Source organism: Phyllobates terribilis, unplaced genomic scaffold, assembly GCF_046119375.1.
Source record: "Phyllobates terribilis strain yellow unplaced genomic scaffold, ASM4611937v1 Scaffold_4__5_contigs__length_816908805, whole genome shotgun sequence".
NCBI classification, from domain to species: Eukaryota; Metazoa; Chordata; class Amphibia; order Anura; family Dendrobatidae; genus Phyllobates; species Phyllobates terribilis.
Window position 1 is genome coordinate 640,588,006 of NW_027362764.1, and position 24,261 is coordinate 640,612,266.

The 24,261-nt window shown below is 41.3% G+C and overlaps 1 protein-coding gene across 4 annotated transcripts in view; it reads left to right on the forward strand.

Annotated features, from left to right (window-relative positions):
• TRIM55 (tripartite motif containing 55) overlaps nucleotides 1-24,261 on the forward strand; it is a 188,029-nt gene that overhangs the window by 51,034 nt on the left and 112,734 nt on the right. For all 4 annotated transcript variants that reach the window (XM_073679376.1, XM_073679375.1, XM_073679377.1 and 1 more), the window contains exon 4: nucleotides 3,167-3,262. In XM_073679376.1, coding sequence (XP_073535477.1) covers nucleotides 3,167-3,262 — 96 coding nt within the window. The remainder of the gene's footprint in view (nucleotides 1-3,166; nucleotides 3,263-24,261) is intronic.

Below are 24,261 nucleotides of genomic sequence, written 5' to 3' on the forward strand. Positions count from 1 at the left end.
GTAGACATTTTAGTTTGGCTGGAAGATGGTCTTTCTTCTGCACCTACCCCACGGACACAACCTTTTTTCCCCTTCCCAACACGCCTATTCCCCTTTCCACCAGCAGCAGGCCTTTTTCCACTCATTTTGGTGGTTAACTAATTCACAACTCTGGAGTTGTTTGCACAAAAAAACAATGGATGGTAACCGAGCAGAGCTGAGTGGCCAAACTGTGGTATTAGGCCAAAACTATTGGCTGGGTTAGATGCAGAAAAAAAATATTTTTAATTTGCAACCTGATGGAGGTCAGTATAGATGGACTAATAGACCAAGTCCCACACACCGCTAGAAGCCCAAATATTTTTTCAGAGCTAGATGCAGAAATTTTTTTTATTCAATTTGCAACCTGATGGAGGTCAGTATAGAAGGACTAATAGAACAAGTCCCACACACTGCTAGAAGCCCAAATATTTTTTCAGAGCTAAATGAAGAAAAAAATTATTTTTAATTTGCAACCTGATGGAGGTCAGTATAGATGGACTAATAGACCAAGTCCCACACACTGCTAGAAGCCCAAATATTTTTTCAGAGCTAGATGCAGAAAAAAATTATTTTTAATTTGCAACCTGATGGAGGTCAGTATAGATGGACTAATAGACCAAGTCCCACACACTGCTAGAAGCCCAAATATTTTTTCAGAGCTAGATGCAGAAAAAAATTATTTTTAATTTGCAACCTGATGGAGGTCAGTATAGATGGACTAATAGACCAAGTCCCACACACCGCTAGAAGCCCAAATATTTTTTCAGAGCTAGATGCAGAAAAAAATTATATTCAATTTGCAACCTGCTGGACGTCAGTATAGAAGGACTAATAGAACAAGTCCCACACACTGCTAGAAGCCCAAATATTTTTTCAGAGCTAAATGAAGAAAAAAATTATTTTTAATTTGCAACCTGATGGAGGTCAGTATAGATGGACTAATAGACCAAGTCCCACACACTGCTAGAAGCCCAAATATTTTTTCAGAGCTAGATGCAGAAAAAAATTATATTCAGTTTGCAACCTGATGGAGGTCAGTATAGATGGACTAATAGAATGATGCTATGCCCAAAAGATTTTACTTCACTAGGTGCAGTAAAAAAATTGGTATTCTATACACAGGTGGTATATCTTGCAACACAGATAGGCTACTCCACTGACTAACACACTCTGCAATAGGCCAAAAAGGATTAGCTTTGCTAGATTCAGCCAAATGCTGTGAAAAAAACTTGCACAGCACTGGCACAGACCTGCCTGGCAAAAACTGATAGGAACTGATGTAACCTAGTCCTGAAAAGGACTCCAATTACAATTAGTCTTTACTCCCACAATCTATCTATTTAAGAGCACAGACCTGCCTGATAAAAGTCGTAGGAAATGCTGTAACCTAGTCCTTAAAAGGACTGCAATCACAACTATTCCCTACTCCCAAGCTATCTGTATATTTGTGCGAAAATTGGCTTGAAATTAACAAGGTATAGCGCACACAGCAACAGCGGTGCCGTCTAACACGCAGCTGCAGCAGTGAGAAAATGGTGGCGACGGGGAAAATGGCTTGGTCTTATAGGGCAAGGACATGTGACATACACTGCCAATCACACATGCCCTTGCTTGTGTGAAAAAAAGCACTTCGCTCCGTGTGTGCGCTGCTGATAGGCTGACAGATTGCACCTCCCCACTGCAAATGCGGGAAAGAGAAAAAAAAATGGAGATCTTCATTGTTCCTGCAGAGATCCATCCCCTGCCCCTCCCCCCGCCCCGCTGTACACTCAAACTGCGTATTAACATTAATTTTCATCATTACTGAGAAAAAATCCAGTTATGATTTTGGTGCACGAACAGTTATCGAACATAACCTCGAACAGCCGAATTTTTCTCAAATTGTTCGTGTTCGCCGACCGGCTCGAACACCGCCCAAAACAGCTCGAATTTGAGATTGGCGAACAGTTCGAGTAGAACAACGCTCATCTCTAGTTGTTATCACCATTGCATCTAGAACCGATTACACTTTTCTTGGAAGGCTTTTTACAAGGCTGTGTCTGTGGGAATTTTTGCCCATTCATCCAGAAGATTACTTGTGAGGTCAGACACTGATGTTGGATGACAGAGCCCGGTTCACAATCTCTGTTCTAGTTCATTCCAGAGATGTTCAATGGGGTAGAAGTCAGGGCTTTGTGCAAGCCAAGTAAGTTCTTACACACCAAACTCCCCCAACCATGCACTCATGGACCTTGCTTTGTGCACTGGGGCACATGCATTGGAATATAAAAGGGTCCTATCCAAACTTCCTATAAAGTTTGAAGCATTCAATTGTTCACAATGTCTTGGTTTGCTAAGACATTATATTTCCTTTCACGAAGGCCCCCTTACCTTTTGGACCCCTGTGCAGATCCATAGGTTGCACCAATGGTATGTCTGCTTCTGTCTATATCAATTAGCTATGTCATTAGTGTTACATAACTAATACACAATCATCCTTCCTGTAAAACTCGGCATTCCAATTTAGACTCATGAAAAATAAACTTCCCTATTATCACCAGGTTAAAAGAAGAATAAAACATCACTTGTATTGTTCAATAATGAGAGAGAAGGAAATTATTTCCCACCTGCAAAATTATTAAAATGATTAATGGTCGCTTTCCTTATTTACAATAATTCATTTGTACATCTTTCACTGGCAATAGTTTAGTGTACTGTATAATTCTTAAATAGTGCGTCTGCAGTACACATCATCACCACTTTATTTATTTAGGAGTAGACCACACTATACATTTACACACAAAGTCCCCCAGCATGTTTCGCTGTAAACAGGTATCCTCAGGGGTAAACAGGCTATGGCCATAGAATATATGCAACGTGACACATTGCAAGGGTTTTAAAGGGCCTTGCATTCACTTATTGGGTAGATACCTCTCATTGCTGGCACTTGCAAGTCAGCTTTCATTCATTCTGCAGGAGAGCTAAGTTTCATAAATTTCATATAATAATTGTACCATCCAACAATCTGGACCCTTCCTACGTAGAGTATTTTCATTAAATTGTTTCATTGTTCCTCATAGATGACTTAATATCATGTATGCTTTTATGCATCCTTACGTATATTGATATGTGCTTAAATTAATTGTACCTGTCTTTTATTGCATAGACTGAATTATCAGATGGCATTGCTATACTGGTTGGATGTAACGATCGGATTCAAGCAGTGATCAGTCAACTAGAAGAGACATGTAAAACTGTAGAGGTAAGAACACATCATGAATGAACATACAACTGATAGTCCAAAATATATCAAAAAGTTGTATTAATTATATTATATACCTTTTATGAAAGTGATGAAATATTGTTGCAAAAACTGAACTAAAAGCCTATCTTAATGTTATGACAACTCAAAACCCTTAAAGTATACACAAACTGGACCACAAGGTAATAAATATGTCACTAATTTCAATTTCTCATGTACTGAAAGTCCGACATTTGCTACTGCTTGCCTGTTAAGCCTGAAATACTAAAGCACTTAAGACACCCTGCTCGACAAATAATTTGGCAAGTTTAGACCATTACATAATAGAAGGTTCCTACCATGCTGACAAATACACATGAGCTTCCAGATTACACCAGAGTCACTGTGTACATTCATGTAACGTGACTGGCAGAGCACATTGTAGCGTATCGCTGGTATCTAGGATGAAGGGATTATCTACAGGGCATTCACAGCAATAGCTTAATATACTATATAATGACATACAGTATATAGCGTCTGTCTAAGTGGTAATAATCATTTATTAACACATATAAATTGAAGTTCATAGCATTTCCTAACATTGCTAGCCTTTCATTGAAAAAAACATTGCTAAGGAGTCAAAGTTAATCTCAGGATAGAGAGTTCTGTTTTTATATTCGTGTATGCAGTAATGAAGATGCATTAATTAATGACTCACCAGAATTCAGACAATTTATACCACATAGTTTATTTAGGAGATAATCCAGAAACTGGCAATCACAATGGAAACTCAAAGCTGGGTCTTAGACTGAAACACAAGAGAGACCATGCAATAGAGAACAACGTTGGTGTTCATGGTCACCAATCAGATGCTTTACATATATATAGATTTTAAACTTATATGTTACCTGAACCATAGTTTCACTTGCCTCTCAACTCTCAGAGATGAAATACCTGTTTAGGAAACAATCTTAAGCTGATAATACACTGAAGATTTCATAGGAATGAGTAGAGATGAGCGGATCGATCCACAGAGGATAAAGTTTGAGTCGAATTTCCTGAAATTTGCAGTTTCATTTGAACATTTTAAGATTCGATTTACAAATTGCCCAGCACCATTTCCCACACTGCTGAAGCATCAGAGAGCGGGATAACATAATTTTGCTTTGCTACACGAGCGTTCCCATAATTCCCTGCAGCTATGACACCTTAAGGAAATCATACCTTGAACAATGGTGGTCAGTACCAGGGCCATCACAGATCAGCGGTTCCCAGTGGGGCACATTTTGTACGGCAGAGTCGTTTTCCATTCCAAAATCACTGGATAAGTCTCTCTCTCTTGTAGTGTGTAAGCTTTTATGGTCAGCAAGGTCTTCTCTCTCTCTCCTGTAGAGTGTAAGCTCTTATGGTCAGCAAGGTCTTCTCTCTCTCTCCTGTAGAGTATAAGCTCTTATGGTCAGTGGGTTCCTCTCTCTCCTGTAGAATGTAATCTCTTATGTTCAGCGCATTCCTCCTTCTCCTGTAGAGTGTAAGCTCTTATGGTCAGCGGGTTCCTCATTCTCCTGTAGAGTATAAGCTCTTATGGTCAGCGGGGTCCTCTCTCTCCTGTAGAGTGTAAGCTGTTATGGTCAGCGGGTTCCTCATTCTCCTGTAGAGTATAAGCTCTTATGGTCAGCGGAGTCCTTCTCTCCTGTAGAGTGTAAGCTCTTGTGGTCAGTGGTGTCCTCTCTCTCTCCTGTAGTGTGTAAGCTCTTGTGGTCAGTGGTGTCCTCTCTCTCTCCTGTAGAGTGTAATCTCTTATGGTCAGCGGGTTCCTCCTTCTCCTGTAGAGTGTAAGCTCTTATGGTCAGCGGGTTCCTCCTTCTCCTGTAGAGTGTAAGCTCTTATGGTCAGCCAGTTCCTTTCTCTCTCCGCCTGTAAAGTGCAAGCTCTTATGGTCAGCAGGTTTTCTCTCTCTCAGGTTTTCCAGTATACAGTATTGTGATTCACGCAAATTTATTCACAAATCAAATTTTTGGGGAAAATTCAGCGAAGTCAGCAAATTCGAATTTCAAAAGATCCACTCATTTGTAGGACTGAGAGTTCATGATCATTGCCCTATTTATACATGCCAGCGATCAATCAAGGGCATCTTTTATGTAGCCTAAAATCAGTGGTCGGCAGCATGGAGCCTTTTGTAAACAGGAATGTGAGGCTGAAAATATCAAACTTTATGCAGCTGAACAATCAAACTGCATGGGGATGAATAATCAAACCTTATGGGAACGAACAATCAAACTGTATGAGAACGAATAATTAAGCCGCATGGGAACAAACAATCAAACTGTATGGGGATAAACAATCAAACTTATGGGGAGGAACAATCAAACTGTATGGAGATGAATAATTAAACAATATCAAAAGCCCCAATCATACTGTATGGGGACAAATAATCATCACTAAAAAGTTGATTGCATGCACTAATTGCAATCAGATTTTCTGCAAGTGTAAAAGGACCCTAAAGGCACATTTATATGGGTAGATTTCTATCCATAAAGAGCACCAATCTCTGGAATAACAGATAGGTTGACCCCTGTTTAAAAGCACTTTTGCAAAAGCCACTGTAAACAAACTGTATGGATGGAGACTAATGATAAAGGGATTGTCAAAGGCATATAATATTTATGACCCATCCTTAGGATTGGTCATCAATATCAAATCAGTGGTGTCTGACATTCGGCACTGCCACCGATCATCTGTCAGATCCAGCAGCAGAAGGATGTAAACATTGAACAAAATTGAACAGCTCAGCTCAATTTAACGTGCAGCTGCTGCTGCTGGGTACTGCAGGATAACTCATTTTCAAGTGAATAGGAGCTGATCTGCAGTATTCAGCAGCAGCCACTACACGTTCAATGGAGATGTTCTGTTCAGGCTTAAATCTGGTCACTGCCGGATCTAATAACTGCTGATCAGGATATATCATCAATATTAGATGTCTGGATAACCCCTTGAATGAGATCATTTGGTTCCCATATTGTTTGCATACTCTAAGCAGTGCATCACCTGTACACCCAAAAGGATGTGCTACCAACAAGAATTATTTTTTAGGCAAACTCTTTCATTAGCCGATCGCTAACAATGAATACTCTTCCTATGTGTAATGGCCTTGCCTGTAGAAGGATTGACTTCTGGTAGAAACACAAATAAATAGGTCCAAAGTAGAGATAAATGGATTTATATCTATTCTGGATAAGAGGAAACATTGTAAGTTCCTGGGCAAGAATTCTGAGCTGTTTGCCCAAAGTATCTGTACAGTCCCTGGAGCAACTCTGTCCATCTTTTAGTTCATTAAAGGTCAATTATGACAATTCTAAACATTTCATAGAATTAGAAACTTCTCCCATCATTTCAAAATTTCCTGATTTGCCATCAAGAATTTATAGTGTATGGAAAACTTTATGGATGCCTTTAGTCAGTGAATTGTGCCTAAGGCAAAGCAGATGCTCCATCTCATGGATTGTGGACCTCAGTTTCCAGAATGTCATAATAGGATCAGGAGTTGAGAAATACTGTAAATGATAACTGCAATAAGAAGGTGCAGATAAGGGTCTCTCCTGAATAGTAAGATCGCTCTACTGACATTCTTATGGAGAAAACTGAAGCCCATAAAATTGCTGTGGATTTTTAATTAAAACCTGAATTAGATCACAAAAAAGGTCTCAAAAAGTATGTACACAGCAAACAATGATTGTTCTCTGTTTACAGTAAGGACTCTTCTGTGCAATGTAGTTAGTCCATAAGTACAGCAGAAAAATAGAACCATTTGTCAAATCCGACAGAGGTGTATAGAAATCAATATCACAAATCTAAATGTATTAATGTATCAAAAACATACAGTGGATATAAGTCTAAACACTACATCACTATTAAAATGCCAGTTTTTATCATGTAAAAAAAATCATACCAATAATAATCATTTCAGAACTTTTTCCAATTTTAATGTCAAACATAATCTGTACAAATCCATTGAAAAACAAAAGTTTTAAGGGGAAAAAAATATAGTCAAACTGAAATAATGTAGTTGCATAAGTGTAAACACCCTCTGATAATTGGGGATGTGGTTGTGTTCAGAATTAACCAATTACATTTAAACTCATGTTAACTACAGTCATGGCCAAAAGTTTTGAGAATGACACCAAAATTATATTTTCACATGATCTGCTGGCCTCTGGTTTTTATTAGTGTTTGTCTGATGTTTATATCACATACAGAAATATAATTGCAATCATATTATGAGTGCCAATAGGTTATATTGACAGTTAGAATGAGTTAATGCAGCAAGTCAATATTTGCAGTGTTGCCCCTTCTTCTTCAAGAACTCTGTAATTCTCCCTGGCATGCTCTCAATCAACTTTTGGACCAAATCCTGACTGATAGCAGTCCATTCTTGCATAATCAATGCTTGCATTTTGCCAGAATTTGTTGGTTTTTGTTTGTCCACCCGTCTCTTGATGATTGACCACAAGTTCTCAATGGGATTAAGATCTGGGGAGTTTCCAGGCCATGGACCCAAAATCTCTATGTTTTGTTCCATGAGTCATTTAGTTATCACCTTTGCTTTATGGCAAGGTGCTCCATCATGCTGGAAAAGGCATTGTTGGGCGCCAAACTGCTCTTGGACGGTTGGGAGAAGTTGCTCTTGGAGGACATTCTGGTACCATTCTTTATTCATGGCTGTGTTTTTAGGCCAGACTGTGAGTGAGCCGATTCCCTTGGCTGAGAAGCAACCCCACACATGAGTGGTTTCAGGATGCTTTACAGTTGGCATGAGACAAGACTGGTGGTATGCTCACCTCTTCTTCTCCGAATAAGCTGTTTTCCAGATGTCCCAAACAATCGAAAAGGGGATTCATCAGAGAAAATGACTTTGCCCCAGTCCTCAGCAGTCCACTCCCTGTACCTTTTGCAGAATATCAGTCGGTCCCTGATGTTTTTTCTGGAGAGAAGTGGCTTCTTTGCTGCCCTCCTTGAAACCAGCCCTTGCTCAAAGAGTCTCCTCCTCACAGTGCGTGCAGAAGCACTCACACCAGCCTGCTGCCATTCCTGAGCAAGCTCGGCACTGCTGGTAGTCCGATCCCGCAGCTGAAACAGTTTTAAGATACAGTCCTGGCGCTTGCTGGTCTTTCTTGGGCGCCCTGGAGCCTTTTTGACAACAATGGAAGCTCTCTCCTTGAAGTTCTTGATGATGCGATAGATTGTTGACTGAGGTGCAGTCTTTGTAGCTGCGATACTCTTCCCTGTTAGGCCATTTTTGTGAGGTGCAATGATGGCTGCACGTGTTTCTTTAGAGATAACCATGGTTAACTGAAGAGAAACAATGATACCAAGAACCAGCCTCCTTTTAAAGTGTCCAGTGATGTTATTCTTACTTAATCATGACTGATTGATCGCCAGCCCTGTCCTCATCAACACCCACACCTGTGTTAATGGATCAATCACTAAAACGATGTTAGCTGCTCCTTTTAAGGCAGGACTGCAATGATGTTGAAATGTGTTTTGGGGGTTAAAGTTCATTTTCTGGGCAAATATTGATTTTGCAAGTACAGTAATTGCTGTTAAGCTGATCACTCTCACATTCAGGAGTATATGCAAATTGCCATTACAAAAAATGAAGCAGTAAACTTTGGAAAAATTACTATTTGTCTCATTCTCAATACTTTTGGCCATGACTGTAGTAGTCAGTACATAGCTGCCATCATATACCGCATTCCAAATTATTATGCAAATGCTATTTTTCTGATTTTCCTAAATTGTCGATGCAAATGAGTCAGTATAATGATCAATCGTCAACCAGTGGCGTATAAATCAATTTTTATTGGACAAACCTCCCAATTATGACAGTAGTTTTTTCAAAACTAAAAAACTCGAAATGTACTGTTCAAAATTACTATGCACAGAGAGAGATTCCAAACATTTTAGAGGGTGTAAAGAACTGAAAATGGTCATTTGTTGAATTTCCAGCATTAAGAGGTCACATTTACTTAAATCAAAAGCTTTTTCAATTAAAAACATCTTAACAGGCCAAGTTACATGTTAACATAGGACTCCTTCTGTGATATCACCTTCACAATTCTTGCATCCATTGAACTTGTGAGCTTTTGGATAGTTTCTGCCCGAATTCCTTTGTAGGATGTCAGAATAGCCTCCCAGAGCTGCTGGTTTGATGTGAACTACCTCCCATTGTCATAGATGTTTTGCTTCAGGATACTCCATAGGTTCTCAATAGGGTTGAGGTCAGGGGAGGATGATCGCCACTCCATGAGTTTCTCTTCTTTTACGCCCACAGCAGCCAATGCCTTAGAGGTATTCTTTGCAGCATGAGATGGTGCATTGTCATGCATAAAAATGATTCTGCTACAGATGTCACAGTTCTTCTTTCTGTACCATGGAAAAAAGTGGTCAATCATCAGCTGGAAACTCTCTATACTTTGCGAAGGTCGTTTTCACACCTTCAGGGACCCTAAAGGGGCCTACCAGCTCTCTCCCCATGATTCCGGTCCAAAACCTTACTCTGTCACCTCCATGCTGATGTCGCAGCCTTGTTGGGACATGGTGGCCATTCACATCCACCAACCATTCACAACTTCATACATCTGGACCATCCAGGGTTGCACAGCACTCATCAATAAACAAGACTGTTTTAAAATTAGTCTTCATGTATGTCTAGGCCCAGTGCAACCATTTCTGCTTGTGAGCACTGTTTAGTAGTGGCCAAATAGTATGTTTGTGCACAACTGTAAGCCTCTGGAGGATCCAACATCTTGATGTTCACAGGACTCCAGAGGCACCAGCAACTTCAAATACCTGTTTGCTGCTTTGTAATGGTATTTTAGCAGCTGCTCTCTTAATCCAACAAATTTGTCTGGCTGAAACCTTCCTCATTATACCTTTATCTGCAGAAACCCGTCTGTGCTCTGAATCAGGCACAAATCTCTTCACAGTACGATGATAACGCTAACGTTTTTGTGAAATATCTAATGTTTTCATACCCTGTCCAATCATTACACTATTTGATGCTTTTTGGCAGCAGAGAGATCCTTTTTCTTTCCCACATTGCTTGTAACCTGAGGCTGCTTAATAATGTGGAACATCCTTCTTAATATTTTTCCTTTAAACTTTTTCCTGGCAAACTAATTATCACAGGTATTTGAGATTGATCTCAATGATCCAAAGAGCCCTGATACACAATGCCATCCATGAGTTTATTTGAAAAACAAAAAATTAAAACTTTTTGACACTTAAATCCACTTTGTATAATAATTTGGAATGCAATGATGAGTTTAGCTGCTTTAGTAGGATTTTTCTGACATTTATATGACAAAAAATGGCATTTTAACAGTGGTATGTAAACTTGTTCCTTCAACTATATTATAAATAACTTTGAACCTAGGTTATACAATTATCACCTCATGCTGGATAATATTGTTATTGATGTGGCTAATTATTATAAAATAATTTTCCTTGAAATGTTAAGTAGTCTGTCTCTTTGGAGTGCTTCCGCTGATACTTTATCATATTTTTGACTTCAGCATGTCTCTCATGTACACTCCATAAAAGGTCACACTGATACAAACTTCACCCAAAATAACCCAGTCTGAGAATTCCTGCAATCTGTTACTTTAAGTGTCAGAAGTGAATAATACACTTAATAGAACTGCAACTGAATCATTATAGGGAGAGTTATAATGTTCGTGTCATGTTATATGGTAAGTGCAGTTGAATTAAAGGAATTTTCTTTACAAATAAGACACTAAAAAGACCATGCTTATTTGTCATTATTTGATCCAGAACTTTTGACTTAACAAGGTGGACTCCCATAAGTTTTGCTAATTTTCCTTGTATACGAATAGGTGCTTGATTAGCAATGCACACTTCTGCAACGACAGAACGTGTGCCTCCTGCTTTCTACCAACTACTTGGCAAAGTGTAAAGTGTTCAGTGCTGATCATCACTACAGGTGCAAATTGAATTTGTGTAACATTTTTTGGAATTCACTGAACCTGGTGAATTCAGATAATTTACAATTGAATTTGCACCAGTTGCCTAAAATATTTACCCCCATTTTACACATTGCACACGTTTGCATCAGTCAGAGAAGACACACATGTTTTGGGGGGCAGCTTCCTCTTTCACATGGTATAGTACAGCTTTTCAGAAGGAACTATTACAGCCTGTATAAAAGCAGAAGCAGGGAATGCAGCGACCATTTTGTGGTGAATCTGGATAGTAATAGGACATCACAACTCATAGCTGCATTTACAATGCAAGATAAATGTGAAGAAGTGTTGATAAGAATTCTAATTTCCCGATTATCTCGCTGTGTAAACAAGCTGCTGATCACACGACGAACGAGCAAAACACTCATTCATTGGGTGAAATTATCTTTTGTGCAGCACAAAAAATAATCTTTCTCAGTGGTGCATCTTCCTGTGTAAACAGGACTCGCACTGCCAAGAACTATGGAAGAATGTGCGCACTGAGCCATCTAGTATTGTCAGTGTGCATCCTTTACTTTTGCCTGCCTGTGTAACAGGGAACCTAATAGCTGATATAGGCTGCGTGACCCCCGGCAACATGTGTCAGACAGTGACTGTATGACTTAAGACATACAGTATATGTTTAACTCTGAAATGCTACAGTGCTCCAAAGAAAAACACAGTTTGATAACCACCGGGGGCTGGAGTGACACATCTCTCCCTGCGTGCCTGTATAGGGAAAGAGGTATTACTTAGGGGGAGTGGGTGGGGACAAGACGTGGGAGACCTGCCTGTATGACCAGTGGTGTAACTTGAAGCTGGTGGGTCAATACAAAATCTCCAATGGGTCCCCCAACTAACACAGGTCTTTAGTAGTAGTCTTTTCTTATGGGGCATAGGGACCTCTTTTGGGCCCCTCTAGTGTCCAGGGTCCAGGTGTTATTGCAACCCCCTGCGTCCGACTAGTCTCTTGTGCGTCTCGGTCCCGGCAGCTATAAACTATGTTTTTCTCTGAAACTCTGCAGTGGTTCACAGTTAAACATACGTTTGAAATCATAATTAATGCTAATTAATTATAATGACATTTCCTTCAGTTATAATGACATTTATAATGACATTTCCTTCAGTTATGTATTTTTTTTTATTTCCGGAGAACCCCTCCCTTTAACTAGCCTTCAGTTACCTATAACACACTCTTAAATAATAGGCTGAAGAACTATTCCCCATAAACTGTTGTGGAGATTTTTGGAACATCATGGTGAAAATGCCATGGGTTTTCAGAAGAGATCAGAGGTCTCTTCTTTTGTGAGAAGCCTTCGTCATTTCGGGAAAATTTGCAAGTATGATCTATATACACACTGAAAATATTATAGTCTCCAATGAGAACCTAAGAATAAAAAATGTAAGAATAACAAAAATAAATAATAATTTAATTGCATTTTCTCTTTTAGAAATGAAACGGTTGCTGAACTTTATTATACACTCTGTTACACTCATTCAAAAATCCAAGTGACACAAATGTCTCAAAAATTTGATAAACCATTAAACTTTTAAAATAGTACAAAGTAGATAAAATTTGTGTTTTATATGTTTTTTTTGTATAACTTATGTCGTATTCCTTGTAGTATCAATGTTTGACATTTTAACACGTATGAATGTGCCTACAGGGTCAAAAAGATGAACCCACATTACAACATCATGAGCCCAATGTCATGAAGAATATAATGCCATCAAATACTAAGTATAAAAATGACACTAATATGTAATGCTAAATAGAAAAGGTTCACCAGCTCACCTGAGTATAGGCGTTCTGAGGCATGGAGCACGAGGAACCACTTCGGAGTCCATGTAGGAAAAAAAAAAGGAGAAAAGCTCCAGCCACAGATAAATCCCAAAAAATAGTTGTCTTTATTGAGTTAAGATACAGATTTATGGACATGGCTTTGATATCTGTATCTTAAAGCTATGTGCCCACGTTGCGGAAATGAAGCATATTTTTTACGCTTCTCCATGGCGGGAAAATCGCATGCGGATTTTACATGCGGTTTTCCCGCCAGGTAGAAGCGTTTGTGAGGCGTCTTTGCAGCGTCTTTGCATGCATTTCCGCATGCGGGTTATCAAGCACTTCTCCAAGTGATTCAAGCATCACTTGGAAAAGTGCTTGATAACTTGTTCACACTATATAAATCCATGCAACCGGCATGGATTTATATAGTGTGACCAAGTAATAGTTAAAAAAAAAGAATCAGAATGGTATAAAATAAAAAAATAAAGTTTATACTCACCTACCGATGCATTCTCTGCCCCGTCCGGAGTCTTGAGCAGCTCACGCTGTTGTGTGCAAGACCTTCGGTGACGTCATTGAGTCATGTGATGGGTCACATGACTCAATGACGTGGCAGGTCCTTCACACACCTCGCGACGGCGGGAAAACACCGGGAAGACATCAGAAGATAAGTATAAACTTTATTTTATTCTTTTTTTAACAGGTTCTTTGGTACCCAGGTCAGGATGAGAGTCTCCTCTCCTCCAGACTTGGGTACCATCCGCATGCGGAAACGCAAAATTAATGAACATGCTGCGGATTTTTGACCGCAGCATATACGCTGCGGAAAAATCCGCAGCATGGGCATTGACATTGCGGAATGCCATTGGGGACCATGGGGTGCGGATATACATGCGTTTTACAAGCGTTTACGCTGCGGAAATTCCGCAGCATATACGCTTGTAATACGCAACGTGGGCACGCAGCCTAACTCAATAAAGACAACTATTTTTTGGGATTTATCTGTGGCTGGAGCTTTTCTCCTTTTTTTTTTCCAATATGTAATGCTGACTATCTTGTTGGCATTCATGTATCATCACCAGTGTATGAGGCAGGAGCTTGGAAAAAATGTTTCTACAGGTATTAAAAAGCACTAGCTCATATTTTGCAATTATGTTAATGATCTATTGATTAACATTTTTCAGTGATTCAATTAAGTAATATACATTTATAAATGAAAGCATTATTACATTTAGCTCCCGTATAACCGCATTTTAAATATAATGCTTCTGGTGTTCCCCTGAAATAAAATCTTAGGCTATATTCATATTCAGTGAATGTGCATGGAAGGCTTCTTTTTTTTCCTTTTAATCTCAAATAGGGTGGTATGTACCATGAATCCTTTTTACAGTACAGTTAGACATAGCAGACTGCACTTTTCTTTACAGTGGTCACTGTAAAAAAAAATAAAGCTTACCGCATGTATTCATTTTTTTACTTTGTGGACAATGACAGACATGCTATCACAAGTTTACCACGACAGAGAGGGGCCAGAAGACCACAGCTTCTGATTTCATATACTCCTGCACTGATCAGAAGCACTCCTCCGTTACATTAAACAGTGCAGGTTTCTGTTAGCAGTACAGGGGTTAATCTGTACAGCTTGGAGTCTCTGAAGCTTCCCAGTTTGGATGATCACAGCTGTTCAGTGTTGGCCACTCCACTCTCCTATATATACTCGCATTTGGATTGCCAATGCTAAGTCATGTACTGCCTGGTGAGGAGTAGAGGAGTCGGTTGTTGGTAGAGGCATTTAGAGTGTTTATCTTTGACTGTTGCTAGGTGTTTCGGCTGTGTGCAAATCCTCATTCTCTCTTATTTATTTTCCCTTCTTTTTCTCCCCTGTGTTCCTCTCTGTTGTCTGTGAGTGCATATTTGTATAATTGGTATTTTCATTTATCCCTGTATGTCTTTCTGGTTTGTGTATATACATATACTATTCCTCCCCACTTATTTTGGCAGGGGAAAGGGACAGATATAGGGCTGATTCTGCGAGGTACGTGGCTCCAGCATCTTCACCATCAGAAGTCATTTGGAGAGCAGGTATAGCTAGGGCACCCCTACTGTTAGGGACAGGGAAGGAGCCCCTGGCCCTGGGTAATCTGACAACAGAATCATGACACATGCACTGTATAGAGAACCTGCACAGAATGTCAGCGTCTGCCTATAGCTCCACCCACTTCCTTCTCCTTCCTTTCTGCATAGAATCTTATCAGCACCAACTGCCATCTCCTATCTCCTATCTGTGACACTAGGCACTACTCACGGACAAGCTGCGAGACTGGGTGGTCAAGAGGTCTGAGGTCAAGACTAGAAGCGAGGGGGAGAAAACACACACCTCTTGAGCTAAGCTATAATTGGCAGTAATCTAAGGCAGAGAGTCAGCTAAATAGCCAGGTATTTACTCCAAACAGGAGACACGTGGAGAAAGCCCCAGCATGTCCTGGCCCGGATTGGATGGCAAAACTTTCACTCAAGACACTGTTTTGATTAGTTATTCTCTGTCTCAGACCCTGTCTTGGTTGATTACTTTATTCAGCTCTTTACATTAACCAGAAACTACTCTGAAGGCGCAACCTGGGAGACCCAGCATTAAAGTCAAGATTCTAGTATGGGGTTAATGAGTGAAAATCAAGGACAACTGTAGATTTTAATTAACAGCATGGTGATCATGAAGTCTAAATATAAAAGTTAACTTTTAGTTGATGGTATCATTGCAGTGAAACAGCAGATTGGCACAATATTTTAAAAATCTGCATATGTCACCTACATCCAAAGTAAATGCTGTGTATTTATACATAGGATGTAGAAAATTGCCGCCTCTCACCAGGAGTGGTGCTTTAATGTTCACACACAGCATTTTTGGAGAGCCAGTTCCAGATGTTAGCTAGAAGTAAATAAGGAAATTTTAAAACAATATAAACCACATTTTTGTGGCTTGCTTTTTCTGAAAATACTCATTTAAAAAAACCTTAAAAGTAATGTGTCACCAGAAAATAACCCATTGTTTAAATCAGGATTCCAAAGAATACCATGGATAACACAGGATCCAGCAATCACAATAACTGAGGGTCACAGCCCACCTTCTCTCCCTCCCTACACAGTGATCTTTTTCCTGATCTGAGCAGGAGGTCTATTGTACAAATGAATGAGTCAAAGAAAGTTTATAGATAATGTCTATGCGGCTTCTGTACAGAACAGGAAGCATGAATCTAGTATTAGGCTTAGTGGCCAGAGTGCAAGATTTCTGATTATTTTGTAATATAGTGGGTTTAGAAAATTAAAAGAAACATTTTCATAAATGTTTAATAATAAAATATATTAAACATAAAAACATAATTTAAACTATAGGTTATTTTCTGATGACACATCCCATTAAAAAGATTTTGATTTTCCAGTGTATCCACAAATAAGTATTTTTTGTTTGAAGATCAGTTTCCGTAACTAAATTATTACAGAACACTTTCATTGCCAAAAAGGAAATCACTGCCCGCCTATCATTTACATCAGGTAAAATAAATCATAACAAATGGAACATTTTTCCAGCAAGTGTGATACATTTAACCATGTTTCCACCAATTAGTTGTTACTTTGAGAAGACAGATTCTACTAATGCTGCCTCTAAGAAAAATTCCTGGATTTGTTTGCTGCCATTCAGTTATTTTTTGTACTAGTTTCTCCATTTTTATGACACACAGTTGCACTGTATATTTTAAGTTCATCACATCAATTTCTATATGTAAGAATAGTGGAGCAGGTTCTTCTAATCACTTGTTTTTAAATCACCTGATGCAAGTTCCAACTCATTTTGAAAGCAGGACAAATCAGTGGTGCATCACAAAGTTTTCCAAGTAGGTCCTATTTTGACCGTTGCTACTTGCAAAGTACAAAGTTAGATCGAGCACTGTTTTGGTTTAAAGATGAAGAATCGATTCTCCAACTTCAATAGTCATAGTTTGTGTCAAATATTTAGCCATTACAAGAGAAGGATCAATCAATTTACCAATTGTGAAGCTCAATGTTAGGCAATCAAAGCTTCCAAACTGTTAATCAGTTTGCCTATATCTAGCAATAGTTAAAGCTTTTCCAATCACATTGCTTATCTTTACTGAGGATTCCTATGGCTCAGGCAATAACATGTCTAGTGACCTACTTGCAGAAGACCATTATGTGCATATATTAACTATTTGCACATTAAGGGTAGGTTCATATAGTGATTTGTAATGAGAAAAATATGACATGCAAACCTGAAATGTTCTTTATGATTTTTCCATTTGTTTTTTTTATTATTTTTTTTTACACTGTCTTTGTGTATGGAGTGTTTTTCTGCTTCTTGTGTCCAAGCTTGGAGCTTTTGTTCAGGAAGAGACCCATCAAGCATGATGAAAAAACATACAGGAAAAAAAGCACCATGTGCACTGTCGGAAGGTGTTCCTATTGAAATCAATAATCTTATAGAACGAGTATTTAAAGTGGCTTTCTATATAGATTTTAAAGTCAGATTCTGCTTCCTTATCAAGAAATTCTGTGTGAACCTAAGTTTATTACTAAAGTCGTTCTCTGGGAAATAAAGAAAATGCATTAAAGCAGTATTCTCTCAAGTTGTCTCTTGAGTAGTTCAGCGCAGTGCAATCTTACAGTTTCTTTTCTTTCTGGTTTCTAGCAGGGTGGGCTCTTGAAATGTAGATGATGGATAACCACAGGACGAGGGGTACAGCAACAATCAGCAGACATGGACAAAGATTAGATAATATAATATGAACAGGGCCGGCTCCAGGTTTTTGTGGGCCCCAGGCGAAAGAGTCCCAGTGGGCCCCTTTAACACATACCACGATTCATGATGCACAGATACCACAGAGAAATATATATATATATATAGTACAAGGCCAAAGATTTCACTTCTTACATTACATGCGCGATATCTATTGTAAATTCCACAATAGCTGAAAAAAACGGCGAATCGCTCCACACAGAATACTGGCCCCCATAAAATGCTCCATACAGGATACTGGCCCCCATATAACGCTCCGTACAGGATACTGGCCCCCATATAATGCTCCATAAAGAACACTGGCCCCCATATAACGCTCCATGCAGGCTGTGCCCCCACATAATGTTCCATGCAGGCTGTTCCCCCCACATGATGCCTCATGCAGGCTGTTCCCCCCACATGATGCCTCATGCAGGCTGTTCCCCCCACATGATGCCCCATGCAGGCTGTTCTCCCACATAATGCCCCACGCAGGCTGTTCCCCCCTTATAATGCCCCATGCAGGCTGTTCCCCCTTTATAATGCCCCATGCAGGATGTCACTCCCTCCTTATAATGCCCCATGCAGGATGTCACTTCCCCCTTATAATGCCCCATGCAGGATGTTACTTCCCCCCCATATAATGCCCCATGCAGGATGTCACCCCCCCATATAATTCCCCATGCAGGATGTCAACCCCCCTTCCCTCCCTTATAATGCCCCATGCCTCCACACATTAAAAAAAAAAAAATCTAATTCTCACCTCACTTCTCACCTGCTGCTCAACTCTGGACTCCTCAGCTGCATCATCGCCGTCTTCCCGCTTTGCGCTGTGACAGCTCACGAGAGGGCGCAGTGGAAAGACGTCACCGCGCCCTCTGACCTGAGATGTCACAGTCAGAGGACGCGGAAGAGACCGGAGCTGCTGCGGAGGCATGGGGAGAGGTAAGTATTGTGCCGGGGCCCTGAGCAAGTGGGGGGGGTGTGGGCACTGACACCGCTCTCCTCCGCTCACGGGTCCCATAGCGGCCCTTCTCAGGGCCCCGGCATAGGCCTGAATATGAATATTTACTAGCCAGTTATAAAACCAATGAAAGAATGGTACGTAAACCGCGTATATATAGTTTATAACATAGTTTATAAGGCCGAAAAAAGACAAGCGTCCATCCAGTTCAGCCTATTTCTTGTGCACTGCAGCTATTCCGCAGCGTTGATCCAGGGGAAGGCAAAAAAAAACCATGCGGTATAGGCCAATTTACATCATTGAGGAAAAATTCACTTCCCGACTCCAATCTGGCAGTCAGATTAAATCCCTGGATTAATTAACTATCACTAAGCATAAGATGTAATTTTATTGTTCTCAAGAAAGGCGTCCAGGCCTCTCTTGAACTCATTAAGTGAGTTGGACATCACCACTTCCTCTCCCAGAGAGTTCCAGAGTCTCACGGCTCTGACCGTAAAGAATCCCCTTCTATGCTGGTGCAGGAACCTCCTTTCCTCCAGACGCATAGTGTGCCCCCTCATCTTTGTCACCATCCTTGGTATAAACAGGTCATGGGAGAGATCTCTGTACTGCCCCCTGATGTATTTATACATGTTTATGAGGTCTCCCCTAAGCCTTCTCTTTTCCAACGTAAATAGGCCTAATTTTGACAACCTCTCTGGGTATTCTAGTCCCTCCATTCCCTTTATTACCTTAGTTGCCCTCCTTTGTACCCTCTCTAGCTCCAATATGTCTTTCCTGAGCACCGGAGCCCAGAACTGTGCACAATATTCTAAGTGCGGCCTTACCAGCGCTTTATACAGAGGAAGAACAATGTTCTCATCATATGCCCCTATTCCTCTTCTGATGCATGCCATGACTCTATTTGCCTTCGCAGCTGCTGCCTGACACTGGGCACTCCAATTTAATTTGCTATTAACCAAGACGCCCAGGTCCTTCTCCATGACAGATTTCCCCAACGGTTTCCCATTTAATATGTATGGGTGACTGCTGTTTTTCTTTCCCATGTGCATGACCTTACATTTATCGGCATTGAACCCCATTTGCCATTTTTTGGCCCAACTCCCCAATTTATCTAAATCCTCCTGTAGCTGTGCCCTATCCTCATCTGTATTAACTACTTTACAAAGTTTAGTATCATCTGCAAATATTGCTATTTTACTATGCAACCCTTCCACTAGATCATTAATAAATATATTAAATAATATAGGGCCCAAGACAGACCCTTGAGGCACCCCGCTAGTAACCCTGACACACCCTGAGCTTACTCCATTGATAACCACCCTCTGCTTTCTATCACTCAGCCATCTATTACCCACTTGCACACATTATCCCCCAGACCAAGCATTCTCATTTTATATACCAACCTTTTGTGTGGCACGGTATCAAACGCTTTGGAGAAGTCAAGGTATGCAACATCCACTGACTCTCCCCGGTCCAGCTGTGAGCTCACCTCCTTGTAGAAGGCGATCAGGTTTGTTTGGCAGGAGCGATCCCTCATGAATCCATGTTGATATGGAATTAGACAGTTATTATCATTAACATATTCTACAATAGCATCTCTAAGAAATCCTTCAAACAATTTACCCACAACAGACGTTAAGCTTACTGGTCTATAGTTCCCAGGGTCACTTTTAGACCCCTTTTTGAATATTGGTACCACATTTGCTTGGCGCCAGTCTAGTGGGACAGTCCCTGTCCATAAAGAGTGCTTGAATATAAGATACAGCGGTCTGTCTATCACATTACTTAATTCTTTTAGTACCCGGGGGTGTATGTCATCTGGGCCTGGTGACTTGTCTATTTTGATATTATTTAGGCGTTTCTGAACTTCCTCCTGGGTTAGGTGGGTGATATTTAGCGGAGGGTTTACTTTATCACTTTGCATTTCCTCCGATAAATTGTTTTCTTTTGTGAAAACAGTGGAGAAGAAGCTATTGAGTAGGTTTGCTTTACCCTCATCGCCCTCTATGATTTTACCCAGGTTATTTTTCAATGGGCCAACTCCAGCAGTTTTAATCCTTTTACTGTTTATATAGTTAAACAGTTTGGGATTCGTTTTACTTTTCTTGGCAATTAGTCTCTCTGTCTCCTCTTTTGCTATTCTTATTTGTTTCTTACAGATTTTGTTTTTTTCCCTATAAGATATTAGCGCTTCCTCGCTGCGTTCTTGTTTAAGTTTACCGAAAGCCCTTTTTTTGTTTTTCATTGCCCTCTTGACTTCCTTATTTAGCCACATTTTCTTCCTCCTATTCCTAGCCCTTTTATTCCCATAAGGTATGTACCTTCTACAGTGACTATGTAGGACTGTTTTGAAAATTTCTCATTTTCTATCCGTGCTCCTATTACTGAAGATACTATCCCAGTCTATAAGGTGAACGGCATATATATAACAAATACAATGACAGCATTTACTCTCAATAATTATTATTATTATTATTATTTATTATTATAGCACCATTTATTCCATGGCGCTTTACATGTGAAAAAGGGGGTATAATACAAGAACAATTTCAATAATCTTGAACACAATGTGACAGCGACTGGTACAGGCGGAGCGAGGACCCTGCCTGCGAGGGCTCACAATCTACGAGGGATGGGTGAGGATACAGTAGGTGAGGGTAGAGCTGGTCGTGCAGCGGTATGGTGGAGCGGTGGTTACTGCAGGTTGTAGGCTTGTCGGAAGAGGTGGGTCTTCAGGTTCCTTTTGAAGGTTTCCACGGTAGGCGAGAGTCTGATACGTTGCGGTAGAGAGTTCCAGAGTAGGGCGGAAGCACGGGAGAAATCTTGTATACGGTTGTGGGAGGAGGAGATAAGAGGGGAGTAGAGCAGGAGATCTTGTGAGGATCGGAGGTTGCGTGCAGGTATGTAACGGGAGACTAGGTCGGAGATATATGGAGGAGACAGGTTGTGAATGGCTTTGTATGTCATGGTTAGGGTGTTGAACTGGAGTCTCTGAGCAATGGGGAGCCAGTGAAGAGATTGACAGAGAGGAGAGGCCGGGGAATAGCGGGGGGACAGGTTGATTAGTCGAGCAGCAGAGTTTATGATAGATTGGAGGGGTGCGAGAGTGTTAGAGGGGAGGCCACAGAGCAGGAGGTTGCAGTAGTCAAGGCGGGAGATGATGAGGGCGTGCACTAGTGTTTTTGCAGATTCATGGTTTAGGAATGTGCGGATCCGGGAGATATTTTTGAGTTGGAGTCGGCAGGAAGTGGAAAGGGCTTGGATATGTGGTTTGAAGGAGAGTTCCGAGTCCAGGGTTACCCCGAGGCAGCGAGCTTGAGGGACTGGGGAGAGTGGGCAGCCATTGACTATGATGGATAGGTCAGTTGGGAGGGTTGAATGAGATGGCGGAAAGATGATGAATTCTGTTTTGTCCATGTTAAGTTTTAGAAATCTAGCAGAGAAGAAGGATGAAATAGCAGACAGACATTGTGGGATTTTGGTTAATACGGAGGCGATATCGGGTCCAGAGAGGTAGATCTGTGTGTCATCAGCATAGAGGTGATAATGAAAGCCATGAGACTCTATGAGCTGTCCCAGGCCTAAGGTGTAGATGGAGAAGAGCAGGGGTCCTAGAACTGAACCTTGGGGGACACCGACAGATAGGGGGCGAGATGAAGAGGTGGTGTGTGAGTGGGAGACACTGAATGTCCGGTCTGTTAGGTATGAGGAGATCCAGGATAGGGCCAAGTCTGTGATGCCAAGAGATGAGAGAGTCTGTAGTAAGAGGGAATGGTCCACTGTGTCAAAGGCAGATGACAGGTCTAGGAGGAGGAGGACAGAGTAGTGTCGCTTAGATTTGGCGGTTAGTAGGTCGTTTGTGACTTTAGTCAGTGCAGTTTCAGTAGAATGGTGCGGTCGGAAACCAGATTGTAGGCGGTCAAAGAGGGAGCAGGAGGAGAGGTGGGAGGACAGTTCAGAATGGACATGTTGTTCCAGTAGTTTTGAGGCATAGGGGAGAAGTGATATGGGGCGATAGCTAGACACAGAGGATGGGTCAAGGGAGGGCTTTTTGAGGATGGGTGTGATTGAGGCATGTTTGAAACATGAGGGGAAGACACCAGTTGTTAGTGACAGGTTGAAGAGGTGGGCTAGGGCTGGGATGAAGATAGTGGTAAGGTTTGGGATGAGGTGAGACGGGATTGGGTCAAGTTTACAGGTGGTGAGGTGTGATTTGGAGAGTAAGGAGGAAAGTTGATCTTCAGAAATGGTGGAGAATGTAGTTTTGGAGGAGGAGGGTTGAGTAGGTGTGGGGAGGGGCTGTGGGGGCTTTAGGCAAAAGCTTTGTCTGATGGTGTCAATCTTCTGCTTGAAGAATGAGGCAAAGTCTTCGGCTGAAATAAGAGGAGAGGGAGGAGGCACTGGGGGACGGAGGAGAGAATTGAAGGTGTTGAATAGTTGTTTGGGGTTGTGGGACAGGGAGGATATGAGAGATGTGAAGTATGTTTGTTTTGCTGCAGTGAGTGTGGACTTGAAGGTAGTGAGGGACTGTTTGAATGCGATGAAGTGCTCATGGGAGTGGGACCTTTTCCATCTACGTTCAGCAACCCTGGAGGCCCGTCGCAGTTCTTTAGTTAGGCTGGTGTGCCAGGGTTGTCTGTTGATTGTGCGAGTCTTGGTATGCGTGAGGGGGGCGACCGAATCGAGAGCTGCAGCTGTTGTGGTGTTGTATAAAGTGGCAGCAGCATCTGCGTCATGTAAGGAACTAATGTCTGTAAGAGGGAGGAGGGATTCAGAGAGAGAGTGTAGGTCAAGGTGTTTGAGATTTCTACGAGGGTATTCAAGTTTGTGGAGTGGGGATTGTTGCCCTGGGGAGGAGAGAGAAGAGAATGTGAGTAGGTTGTGGTCAGAGAGAGGGAGAGGTGAGTTAGAGAGGTTAGATAGGGAACAGAGGCGGGTGAAGATGAGGTCCAGCGTGTGGCCGTCTTTGTGGGTGGGTGTGGAAGACCACTGGGTAAGACCAAAGGAGGAAGTGAGGGATAGAAGCTTAGAGGCAGCTGAGAGGGAAGTATCAATGGGGATGTTAAAGTCGCCCATGAGGATAGTGGGGATGTCAACAGAGAGGAAATGAAGTAGCCAGGTGGTGAAGTGGTCAAAGAAAGTGGTGGCTGATCCTGGGGGGCGGTAGATGACAGCCAGTTGGAGGTTGGAGGGGGAGTAGATGCGCACACAGTGCACTTCAAAAGACGGGAGAGTAATTGCGGGCGGCAGTGGGATCTGGGTGAAGGAGCAGTTTTCTGAGAGGAGGAAACCTATTCCTCCACCGTGCTTGCCGTTGGGGCGGGGGGTATGGGAGAGGTGGAATCCGCCATACGAAAGTGCAGCAGGAGAGGTTGTGTCGAAGGGGGTGAGCCAGGTTTCAGTGATTCCGAGGAAGGAAAGCTTGTTAGTGATGAAGAGATCGTGAATGTAGGAAAGTTT